The sequence below is a fragment of the Dermacentor variabilis genome, chromosome 4 (assembly GCF_050947875.1).
Source record: "Dermacentor variabilis isolate Ectoservices chromosome 4, ASM5094787v1, whole genome shotgun sequence".
Lineage (NCBI taxonomy): Eukaryota > Metazoa > Arthropoda > Arachnida > Ixodida > Ixodidae > Dermacentor > Dermacentor variabilis.
Window position 1 is genome coordinate 114,200,663 of NC_134571.1, and position 13,486 is coordinate 114,214,148.

The 13,486-nt window shown below is 42.8% G+C and overlaps 1 protein-coding gene across 2 annotated transcripts in view; it reads right to left on the reverse strand.

Moving 5' to 3' along the window:
• Serinc (serine incorporator TMS1) overlaps positions 1-13,486 on the reverse strand; it is a 30,697-nt gene that overhangs the window by 7,747 nt on the left and 9,464 nt on the right. For both annotated transcript variants that reach the window (XM_075690046.1, XM_075690044.1), the window contains exons 6-9: positions 11,763-11,839; positions 5,547-5,646; positions 4,661-4,747; positions 2,822-3,004 (exon numbers count right to left, since the gene is read on the reverse strand). In XM_075690046.1, the coding sequence (XP_075546161.1) occupies positions 2,822-3,004; positions 4,661-4,747; positions 5,547-5,646; positions 11,763-11,839 (447 nt within the window). The remainder of the gene's footprint in view (positions 1-2,821; positions 3,005-4,660; positions 4,748-5,546; positions 5,647-11,762; positions 11,840-13,486) is intronic.

A 13,486-nucleotide genomic window follows, 5' to 3' on the forward strand; every position in this document is an offset into this window, starting at 1 on the left:
ACTGATAGATTTTTCTTAGTCGGAAAGGGGCCAAAGAATTTTCCAAATTATCGCGCAATCGAAAAAAAAAAAGCAAATTTGAATGAGAAAACAATTCATTTAGATGAATTTGGCAGTCGGTGACGAATGATACGGTTTCATGCCACGTAGACGATATCTTCACATAGGCGGTATGAATTAAGTGAAGCCAGCCATGTTTTCACATGCACTCCGTCCCCGCGGCTGACAGCGTTGCCTGCACTGGGACAACACTATCATGAAAAGCACCAACAGCAAGGAGCGGATGCTTTGACCCCTCCCCTTTTTCCCGCTGCTCGCGTGGGGCACGATAGGACCTTATCATACTTGGACTTTATATGGAACATGATGTGGCTTCACTTTGGCGGTCGCTCTTGATTTGAGGTGTGTTTGCAAGCAGCTGCTTCTAATTCAATCATTTCACCATCTGTGTCCACGGAAGTTTCCATTTATTTTCTCAGCATCCTTTCTTGCGGAAGCGAAATTTCGTTATATTGAAATTGCATACAAACACACTTTGTCATATTGAGGTTCTAATTACATGGTGTTCTATGGAGAAGAGGTTATGAAAAGTTAAATACTTTGTTATATCAAGAATTTTGTTATATTGAAGTTCTTTATATCGAGGTTTAACTGTATAAATACTGTTGATCCTGGATATCTCAAACTCAAAAGGGAATTCCGAAATATAGTTTGATATATAGATCATTTGAAATATAAAAGAGGACTATCTGAAGCTTATCTGAAAACTCCACACATCTTGGTCAGTTTCCAGAGATTGTGAACAGCAGAAATTTACCAATTTGTTTCTCAAAGGCCTAGTAGAACCCATATACTCTTACTTATTTTTTGTGCAGGAATATTGCAAATAACTCGCACTACCAGAATGGTCTTCAATATCGCAAAGCTAACCAGAAACCAGTGAACATCAGTTTGAAACAGCCTTAATAAATGCAGGTACTGCAGACAGACATGCAGACAAGTGTTTTGCAAAAACTCATCATCCGAGGGTAGCACCATGGTCATAAATAAAATGAGCACTCACTTATGCAGAAGGCTGAAAACAAACATTGCATTATTTTTTTCTTCTTCGCATTCTTAAGGCAGACGCTCATTTTATTTTTCACCACAAGAGAGGATAGCAGTTTTAACCCTTTGAAGTTTTTTGCCGTAAATCTGCAGCACTATTTTGTTTTGATATTTTGCACATATTCTACACCACTGGCTGCCATCTTTATGGCGTCACCCAAAGTCATTTGAAATTGCGTTTTCACTCCCTGAGGTGCACAACTCAACTTGTTTACCTCCAAGCCATGTATGGAGGAAATGCTATCATTTTTTATGGTAGCCGCTATCGTGTTTCCGGTAGCTTAGATATAGCCCTGCTTGGCCGAAGTTCAGAGATACTCATAAGTTTTCTTTTTCTTTGCCTTCTGTTGCAGTTTGCATATTTCCGTGCCCTGGACTGCATGTAGTTGTGATTTCGGTATGGTGGCACACAATGCCTCTTCTCTGGAAGACTGCTCAAGCCTTCCCAACACGTTTCTTCTGATGAAACAAGTTTTTGAAATTTTGTTAAGACATTTATCTTGATCTCATACACTATAGCATATTTGTATGTATACTGTTGGTGTGAGTAAAGTATTTTTGAGACAAAATATTGCTTGCAATAAATTTTTACTGTATTCATGAGTTTCGAATCGTTTTCTACTACTGGAAATTGCAATAAAAAAGTTCTCCATAAGGGCGCTCTTCATTCATAAGGAATACTTACTGTTCCAAAATTATTTCTAATACCGTATTCACTCGATTCTAACATGCCCTCACAATTTGGACACGCAACATGCGACTCGAGCCCAGTTATTTCTTTCTGCTTGCACAAGTCATGCACAAGTACTGTACATTTCTGCACTTGTATAATGTGCATATGTACACTGTGCTTTTGTCAGGCAAATATAGTCAGATAGCCTACTATTTCAGCATTGGTTTCGTGCCCACACATGGGGAAAAAAAAGGTAACTTGCTTGGCAACCACATTCTTTAGCTGTACATGGATCAGTCAAATTCACAAGGATGATCCAAGAACTTCCATAGATAGGCTACAAGTTCAGCACAAAGGTGAGTAATATTTATGATTTTCGGAAGTTACCGCAAACTAAGCACAAGACTTGAAGAAAGGGTTAACACGAAGCAGACAACATGCACCACTCCGTGTTGTCCCTTTCTTAAAGTCTTGTGTTTTGCTTGCGGTAACTTCCTAAAATCATGAAGCCCCAGCTGGCCTACACCCACACTCTGCTATGTGACTAATATCATGAAGTGCTGCACAAGTAACTATCATACCTGCCGCTTTTGCGCAGAAAAGAAAGTTTTATCAAGGTATGTTTGTCAACATGCCTTTAGAGGACAATTTTCTCTGAGGGACACAGAGAGAGAGAAGGAAAGGCAAAAATAAGGCACCTTTTGACAATAGATGTTTGTGATTGTCAGTATGGCTTTCTTGGAACCACAGTGCTTTGACACGTGGACAAAAAGAAAGAGGACGATACCCACGAGCCCTCAGATGTAACCAGTCTGTCTGTTTGCCCATGTATCTCATGATAAACAGGCGTTTCTGCATTCTGCACCCATCGAAATGCAGCCACTGCAACCGGGATCAGAACCCATGACCTCAAGCTTACCAGCCCAACAGCAGCAGCCATGGAGATAACTTGGCAGCTACATCATTTCCTGAAATGTGATTAGATCCTGCCTTCCTCCATTTAAAGAAAGAAGTTGTTGGCAAAATTGGTATCTCACGTACTAGTCCCAGTCTCCTTGACAAGAATCTTCTCGGACATAGTGAGCTTGCCAACTTGTGAGTTGGATGATGTACGGATGCTCGAGTAGAGAACGCACAAAAACCAAACCACGAGACCAACAATGCTCTGTGAGTCAAACTTGCTTCCTTCCTGAGTCAGGCCCAGTGATGGCTTGCACTGCTTGCCTGCAACAGAGTAGTCATGCTAGAAGCACACTCGGAAACCTGCGAATCTAAGCTTTGAGTGCGAAATCAAGTAAGAACCTCATTCAGATAAACAAAGCTTGACCCATTTGTTCAGCAGGTTAAGCAAGCACAAATAACTAGAATTTCACAGTGCAGATAAGACATTACATGGCAGCACATAGTTATTAAATCGTACAGTTTCCTGTGTTATACAAAGACAGGAAAGTGAATTGAAGGTTTACATCATACTTCAATCATACAGACGAACCCATTCTTAACAAATTCTATAGTTCCGTGAAATGTGGTCGTTGTATCAGCAGTTTGTTATATATGTGAACTCACCTTACAGATGCACAAAAATGAATGACACTGAAGCTCATATACAAAATCCACTCGTGTCTTGCTGATAGTAATATATATCACAAGCTACTGAAAAACAAAAAAAGAACGGTGGCAACTGTGGTTGTTTCAATATTGCAGGTGATTGGTACCAACTAGATGCCGTTTTGAAAGAGTTACGATGCCACGTTTTGTTCCTTAGGTGATGTTTTTAGTGGAAACATGCAACTAGATGAGGGAAAGTGCCAGGTACGAAAATGAAAATGCTGCAACTGATTTTCGGACCAAAGTGGTATCGGAATCGTAATTGTAGACACCAGCTTCAGAGTCATTGATTTGTTTGTTTGCATCTTATGATTTGACTGAATTGAATTCCCAGGTTTTATGCACCAAAACCATGATCTGATTATGAGGCACGCCATAGTGTGGGACTCTGGATCAATTTTGACCCCCAGGGGTTCTTTAACGTGGCACCTATTCACGGGACACAGGTGTTTTTTGCATTTCACCCCCACTGAAATGTGGCCACAGCGGCCGGGATTGGATCCCCCAACCTTGTGCTAAGCAACGCAGCACCATAGTCTCTACGCCATTGTGGCGGGTAATGATTTGACTATATATATATACTGTATTGCCTAAAGCCCTTTTGGGAACCACTCAGAACAGCTTATCTGCAGTCAAACTTGGATATAACAAATGCAGATAAATCGGGTCGGTCTACACACGCACGCACACACACACACACACACACACACACACACACACACACACACACACACACACACACACACACACACACACACATACACACACCACACGCACTCTTCTACACTCTCCCATCCACTGTCTACCTCTACCATGTGAATGGCTTCCCACATTTCACACACAAAAATGTTCTTCCACTTCGACACTCCTAATTCTAATGCATTAATAGAGGAACACAATGAATTAGAATTTGCTTAAGTTTTTCTTGGAACCTGCAGAATGAAATGAAGATAGTCCAAATAACAAGCTTCACCTCCGGTCCCTACCCCTGAGTTAATTATAGAACTTATAGCAACGATCCTGCATGACCAGTCACATTGCAGCTTGCCACAGATACGAATGTGACAGATGTGGTGGTGCAGAGGCTTAAATACAATAAATATATAAATATGCATACTAACAAAGCCAATGAATGCATTCATCACATTGTGTCTAGACCTAGGCACAGCCCCATGGACAGAAAACACAATTGCAGTGAGTAGGCACAAGAACCTTGGCTCTGCCACACATCACAACTGCGAGTCATAATGCACTAAAATATTAGGCACTCACTTGTAGAGTTGTTCATGGCAGACCAGGTGAGATACATGATGTACAGAGTCACGGCAGATGATTGAAGCAAACCGGATGACGGCTGGGCTGCATAGGGCAAAAGGCAATAGAAAGTTATTTTGGTCACCCAAAATTAGCTCCTCTTGTAGCAAGCAGAAATTTCAAGTACAGTCCATGGGCACCTGTGACAAACTGCACACTATGATAGAATGCATGGTTGAGTGATTTTTGCTTAGGGATCAAGTACAAATTGTTCAGATATAGAGTACCACTACATGACTATGTAGGCAAAGATGAAATTTGACACATTTTAAGCACATTAAAAGGACCACTCAAGACCTATACTGGATGGTTAAGTTCAGGCTGGCATTCCTTCAAAACTATACTTTCATTCATTTGACGAGAAAGAGCCAATTACTAAAGAAAATCAAGGCCAAGCTTTCCTTCTTGAATGCTATGCCAATCTTGGCAAGACATTGCTAATTTCAAAGAACACTTTCTCATACCTGGCCCCATTTTGGCACATTAAATATTTCTCAAAACATTCTAGCTTGAGCCCTTGGTGTGCTTTTATTTTTCTAAAGATGTGACACTTTCGAAATCCATGACATCATAGAAAGCTGGCACATTAATTTGGGGGTGGAAGCACTGTCAATTTTGCAGTTCCTTTTACTGCTTACCAAGCCTACCCGTCACGGCAGATGTGGCCATTTTGCAACTATGCCCAAGTGTAATTTACTAAAGCAGCTTAATTTCATTATCAATAATGTGACATCAACACAAAGCTCAGAAATTGAGTCTAACAGCTAGACCTGCTGTAAGTGCTATGTCATCGGCATGCACGGCAAGCCACATCATAATTCTAGTGCTACGCATAGACGCATACCTTCCTGAACTTTGGGCAGGACAGAAACCACCGAGAGGATGACACAGATGATCAGGTTGATGCTGATGAAAAACTTTTGCAGTGTACAGCCGTCTGACCCCTGCACAGCCAGAAACCACATGCATGAACGTCTACAAGTCTGCTGAAGGAGCAATACCAGCTTTGGCATAAAGACAAAATCTTTAAAATCTTGCAACATGCAATGCCTTGCAGTATAATAAAGATGCCATCCTAGGGCAAGCTCTTTTCTGCATAAAAACCTGAAGAAACCAACATCATATTTTTGTGCAAAACCAGTGCTGTGATGCCCTTTTTGTTTGAAGAATGGCAAATTCCAACACCAAAGGAAGGCCTAGGCCATGCTTTGCCCGAACACTTGTCCACAGCTGGCACCCCTAATGCACAAGAGACATGGCGATTGTGGCGTGCTTTCATGCTGGCGTTTGCCCGTTATCCCAATCATACTCCTTTTACCTCTCTAGTCGCAATGGGACCATATGATGGCTGGGCTGTCATTCAGCTGCCGCTCGTCTTCAAAGGTCAAATGGGCAGTTTCCGCTGAACCTTAGATGATGAAAATTGAGTCCTCACTCTTCCTGCCACACACAGTGTGACCAACTGCGTGCAGAGGAGACCTCTCCGAGACAGCACAAGGCCACTCGCACACCTTTCTTCTAGTCCAACAGCCCTTTTGGGAACTGCTCAGACATTAGCTTGTCTACCATGTTTTTCATATGCCTAGCAGTAAGTGCTCTCGTATGGTCCTACTACTTTAGGCCACACTCATGTTGTAATATCTTAACAAGTTATGTAAATGTCGTTAACTTCTAATCAAAGTACCAAGCTGCTCTGACAGGATGATGCCTTCAGCATTGCACAGACTCCTCTCGCCTCAAGGAAAACTATGGCATTTCCTGGCCCAGTTGTCAACAGTACATAATTCGTGCTTCGTCCAGGAAAAAAAAATGCTTTCCCCCCTTAGATACAGCACACCCAAGCATTCTTGCATACCCAAAGCCCCAGCTCTCGTGTTCCTTTGTACTCCTTTTGCTTTCTTTTGTATGCCCGGTGGTTTGCATTGCATCCCTTAACTTTAAGTGCGCAATATCTAGAACTCCCTATTGTTGCAGCAGCACTTGAACAGGCACTGTCTGACCCCATTTATTAGTGCATTCAAACATCGCCATCACAGATGCTCTAACACATGACGTAATGGGACAAAGTATGTCTCAGCGAACCAGGCCCGACACCCTAGAGATTACCAAGCTTATTCACAGGAAGCAGCTACACAAATCAGCCATCTACTCCATATTGCACTGTAAAGTGCTTGAATGTGTCCTCAAAAGTTGGGTGTCAACACACCTGCAGCATCATGGCTTTTCTTTCTTCCTTGTGAACTATTCTGTGTTTCACTCAGCATGACAACAAACTATGGTAAATTTATTTTACTTTGGTGGTGGTTGTCCTTTTTCCTTTTCTAATGGTCTCATACATAGCAATGCACACTGCTGCTGCTGCTTATTGACCCTTTTCGCGAAGCAGTTTGCTCTAGAGAAATGAGATGGCGCTTTCAGTAGTGTGCTGCATGTTGCCTCAGCAAAAGTGTGTAAATATGAAACCATTACCTCTTCTGCCCTGCTTCTGTGCAATCAGCTGTCGAAAATGCAACTGGGTTTTCGCTAAAGCACTGTATTCCCTTCATGCTGCAAAATATGAAGCAGTGGAGTGAAGACATGCGGAGTAGTTGGCTGCAAAAATTGACACTGTAAGGAATGGAATGAAACTGTTTGTCCAAGTTCACAAACTGCTTCCACGCAAGGACTGCTCAGTTCTCCGGCTCTTTGCAGTGCATGGCTTCCCTCAAGGATAAAGGAGTTTCACTCATCCATAAGCATTGTAGTGCTAATCTCGAAGGAAAGGACTTGAACCCCAGAACCTCTGCACGAGTGAATACCACTCGTTATGCGGTGACATGGTAGCGCCGTTTCATTTCTTGCACGTTACCTACACACATACACCCCAACTTACATGCAAACTTACGTCTACTCTATCGCCAACCTATCAAGAATAAGTGAACAGGTGCACACTTGAATCAAGGCGCCAGAGCATGGGCGCCAGCGACTACACCGACAGCCAACTAAAGTTCAAAGCTGAATGTTTCGGATTGGTCCACACAGTAAGCAAGTGACTCGCAACAATACGTATTTGCTACAAGCCTTGTGCCCAGCAAGAACAAATCTATCGCAACTGAGCACACGCATGAGCAATCAGGCAGAAAATAAAGAATCAGATAGTGACCGGCCGGGGAACCTTACTAAGTATACACTGCTCCCGCCATTTGGCCTAAGAGTAATGAGCTCTCAAAGCGCTTACATGTCCTTTGAAGCTGTAGCCAAAGGTTCACATGTCGTCCACCCAGTCACCATATATGATATCCGCCAAACAGAGGCTTGCAGAGCCACACCGGCATATGTACATCCATTGTGAGCACAGAGGCAACAGAGGCAGCTAAGGCAAGCAATGAACGCATCACTATGAGATCAAACATGGCAGTGCCCATGGAATCGCCACGAAAGGGTCAATGCATTCAAAAACTTCAGAAATTGTGTTGTGTGTGGAACTCAAAAGCATTTTGAAAACCTTCAATGTGACCTTGCTCGTAACAACTGTAACTTTTACGACAGAGCCCTCTTTTGAGAAAATGTACCGCCAGCGATATGAAATATTTACTTAATATTTCCCTGTGCTGTGATTCACTGACAACCATCTACATAAGATACTGAGATGGTCGACACTGCCAGAGCGGTTCGCTTTTGCTTGTCATGCAGCTCGATGTGCATCGTGCACCGCCATGAAATGCAGATAGACGCGCCTGAGCGCGTTACCTTTGACTGTGCACATGTAAGGCTGTCAGATTAGGCAGTGATCAGCGAATTCAGCTTGGAGCTTTCTGCCTACACGCGAGCTTTTGCCATTCCGTCCAGTAAGTGCAAAAACAAACTTCACGAAAGCGTTCGCTGTAGTTGCCAGCATGTCAGCCGCCGACCCAATCTCTGCTTCCGGCCACCAGTCAAGCCTGTGATCTCACGCCCAATCAACTGCCATTGCGTTAGCTGGCAGCGAATTTTTTTCACAGCCGTATACAATACCGCAAAATTTAACCAGCGTCACTTCATCAGTATCCAATGGAAAAAGTTGCTGTTCGGTGCCGAGTCGACTAAGATCTTGGTAGCAGCCGTACGCCATTCATACGCCGTGAAATTACCACTCCAAGTTAAGTGGGGAATAGCTGACATATTGAATAGCAGAAAAGTTGTTCATGGCTGCCATGTCCATGCTTATGTGCACATTATGCTAGAAAAATTGAGTGACACACCATACAGTGTCTGAAACTTCCATCACCATTTTGCAATGCTCATACAAGAGCACGGGGTCTGGCTCGGCACCAGCGTAAGCACTCGTTTCTGCCAGAAAATTGAGGTTGTCTCATTGCCTGAACAACTCACACGCGTCGGGTTGGAAGTTATTGAATACAGACAGCATCCCAAGGAATATACATCACTACAATCCTTTGACTCAGCCCACCGCGAAGCTAATGCCGCTGCTGGTCCACGTGGTGCGTAGATGGCGCAGTAAAACGGCACTTGAGGGCATAGTTATGTTTTAATCCGACAGCATTTAGGGCCCCATGTCGCAGAAAATCTAGTGTCGACTTCCACTGTTGGCGACGCTGTCAGTCATAAAATATCATCCCAAACAACCACCACTCAGGCCCTCCGCGCGGCGTACAGGTGTTACTTAATTGAGCTCTGAACTTTGAGTGAGTGCACTTCATCGCTAGTGTCATTCACAGGCTGCCACATGGGAACGCTCCAGGAGAGTTCACACCTCGGCGAGTGTGTTCGGCAAACATACTTCAGCGTGGCGAAGTGTGTAGCCTCATTAGCATTGAGTAAAAGGAAGTAAAATACACTGAAATCAGATCAGGAGTAATTTTTAATAAATTTTTTTTTAATGGCTAACATTACAAGGGAATAAAATGTGCCATACTGCAGAAAATAAATATAGCACAAGACTACTTTTACCTTCAGGCTGCTTATGGCCACGCCGACTAATGGTCGTGCAGTTTGGCGGAACTTGTTGTTTGCACTGGTACTGGTCAAATGTTGTTGTCTTTGCTCGTGATGATTAATCTTGTTATTGAGGTTGTAATGAATTAGTCAAAACTCTAAGTACCAAACACGGATATATTGAATTATTGCATATATCGAACACTTTCTATATCATTTCTTATTTTTTATTTCGAATGGGGTGTCAGACATAAAATGGATATATCGAACTCCTCCACCCCTAACCACGTGTGCTCTGTTGACAGGTGGCGAGCTTCCCCGCAACACGCTCGAAGATAGTGGTGGCACGAGGGGCGTTCCGGACTGCTGCGCACTATAGCTGCACACATTGATTGCACAGAGGGTGCCATTTGAACGTAGCGACATACGCATGCGGCGGCTTGGCTAGTTCGCCAACGTCAATGACACATTGCATTTGCCGCACTGACTTCTCGGTGCCGTGCTCTACACCTGCTGCGCCTCGCGAGGAATGGCAATTTGCTTCCACAAAGACAGCGCGCATTCACTGGGCTCGTTCAGGTGCCTTGAAAGGCACCACTTAATACTTTGTTACTGAGTCTTTCCAAAATGCTTCGATTGACAGACAAGGAGATCACAGCGGAAGTAGCAGCCAAACGAAGATGCTGCCAAGATTGATCCCACAAGTGCTGATGTTGCCCCGCTCCAACTTCAACTGAGGCTGTATGTAGATGCTTTGGCTCTTCTACGCAGCTACTGTGGCACAATAGGAGGCACCAGCCTATAATTTGTGGATCGTTTAGACTATGCTGAGAATGACATGGTTTAGCATGCGGCTGCCAATAAGAAGCAGGCTATGCTGCTGCAGTGCTTTCAGCCAAATAAAATACTTCATTTGGAGCTTCAAGTGAGTATTTACTGTGCCACAATTGGTTCATTGATTCATTTGTACAAGTTTTCTACACGTTTTTTACATGATTTTATAAATTGAATTTTGGCTATATCGAACTATTTCGCGATCACCTCGCTGCTCCATATATCAAGGTTCAGCTGTAGCTAACAATTCTGTTTCTAACAATTACAAACAGTTGTTGTGCATGCATTTTTAAGTTATCGTATACATGCTTTGCCTTCTGGCTCCCAATCACCATCACCACCAATCTGAAAGGACACTTTTCTTTCTCGTGTAGCAGCGTGCTGCCAAAATGACACTCTGCACACTGTAGTGCACTTGCTCAAAAGTGAACTTTAGTTTGCCCATGCGACAGGGGTATAAAATGCGTTGGAGAATTCTTGATATCCGAGTTACAAACTACAGACATGATAGCATCAGACTGTAATCTGAATATTCGAGAAAATAATTTGAACATACGAGAAAACCTAATTCTGTTACGTGGGAACTCAAGTACAAACCTCTTTTTCTTTGCTTACGGGGGCATGAACCACTGATGAGTCACTGCTTGTAGCCTCTGCCTTAAAGGTATATGGGCTATTGCTCTGCCCTGCCCTGCCACCAGGATCAGCTCACCATTGTTTTATTTGGCCCTGTGTCATAGAACACCTGGCGTCGATGTCGCCGTCATTGGGGCCCTATAACACTATCTCGTTCCAGCCGTAAAGGCGAAGCTTAAGGGTCCCCCAAGTTTTTTTTGAAAGCGCAAGCAACCCCTGTGGCGCAGAGTGGGCTCAGATTTCTCAAGTTTTACTGAACTGTAGCAGGATGTAGCAGAGTTTGCCTCTCGATGCAGTTCGGCATAATTGGCGCAGCGGTGGCATCACTGTAAGATGCTTCATTCATGGCAGATAATAATCCTTCTCTTATATGATTACGTCATTTTTTTTTTGTTGCCACAATTTAGTCACCATTATGATGATACGAAGATAGGAGTGCCAGTATACCACCACATTGATATATCACCTTGACTATCATAACTGGGCACCTTCAGAGTGCATGCATTCACTAAAAATCTGTAAACTTATTTAGCACTTGCTTTGAAAGAAAATTTGCTACCCTTAGATGTGTTTCACAATCAGAGAAAAGTGAAACCCGCACTGTGATGTGCTGTCACACACAGTAACACATACTGCATTGTATAGCAGGCATGATCAACATAATTCCTGCACTTGCCTGAGTGTAGAAGATGTAGAACAAGACGACGGCTGCAATGGCCAGGGCATAGTGAAGGAGGGTGAATGTCAGCAAAGCTGCAAAGAGGCGAGACCGCAGCTGACATTGGAACAGACAGGAAGAGAAAAAACCACATCCACACAACAGATGCATCTAGGGCAAAGTGACAGACACGCAAGATACTTGGATGGTGTGGCAGCATACAATCCTGTGTGTTCCTCTTTGCACGCGCCTTTTGCATTTGTAACTTTGCACTAAAGACACGAGTCTCAGCAAGCACTAAGTGGCCCAAATCAAAATTCTGACGCGCACATGCTCTGCCAAAGAAAGCTGCAGTCAGCAATAGCAGTTGGCATGGGGTTCTTTTACAAAAGTTGATGCGTTCAGGCAGAAAGCGTACATAAATAAACGCGTAAGACAACATTCAGAAAGAGTTCCTTTGTCAGCACAGACTTATGCTGCACAAAAGCTTGACATACTTCTAGGCGTTTCTGTCTCGGGACATACCTTCTTAATTGTAAAAGCACAGTCAGAATATGTGTTTTCTACTGCTCATCATTTGGTAAAAATCAGTATTACTTTCCCACAGCAATTTTGAAAGAAGTCATCACAGAGGCAATGCGAAAGGCCAGGTGCACTGTATATTCCCTGCTGCTTGCAAAGGTGCCAAGGCTTGTACACGAGGCTACGAGACATCCTACACCAAGGCTAAGAGATGTACGCTGATACAACTGCTAATACTGTAGTGCATTCTTTGCAATTTTGTACTTAACTCCATTAGCACTTGCTCTCAGCAATAAATAACCAACAGCCTCACAAAGCTCATAAGTTGGCTGCAAGAATGAAAACTTACTACAAGAGTGACTATTCACACAATTATTGACGAACATCATCTGCCCTTTCTACTTTGCAGTACTTTCTACTTGCAGTGCGTTGAGACAAGAAAAGTGCAAACTCTAAATCTAAATATGTGAAGCCCCAAAGATTATGATGATGTATCAAAGTTAACAACTCGAGACACACCACAGCTATCAATCACTTGATCAGCAATATGGTATGCCCCGTTACATACTGAACATTTAGTGAGACAAAGTGAACATTATTGAGTTGATAATGCAAAAGGATGATCTCTTGAATATCATTTTGACTCTGTCAGTTCATAGTTCAAGGACAGTTTAACTCAAGAAATCAACATTACAAATGAGACACCCATTTCCTGCTGGGATAAGTCAATTATTTGTGTGTAGATCCTCACTAGGCATTTGTGTATCTAGTGTTTCCTGCCTGCCGTTTTCTAAAGTTTAGCTACTCATCAGACAATATCCCACCTTTACTTGCTATTTTCTGAGCTATGACCAATACTAGAAATAAGAAATATCAAGCAGGGACACTATTTCACTTGCCTCGTTATCATAAATCTATATGGCATTGATTTGATTACAAGGTCCCTCCCTAAATAAATATAGGGTTCTTCGACGCCAACTGTCCCAACCATGGCATTCGTGTAAAGTCATTTCTCTCAAGAGATTGCAAAAACATTACACGTATATAAGCATTACTTTTACAGCATTTCTCCAAAATATTATGAACAGAAAAAAAATTTTGGCCACATGAGGACCATTTGAATTTTATATGAAATGATGGAAAACCAGGTGCAAAAAAATTCACCGAAAATTGACCATTTTACACATTTAAAAATTTGCATTTTTGCATTGTCTGAACAT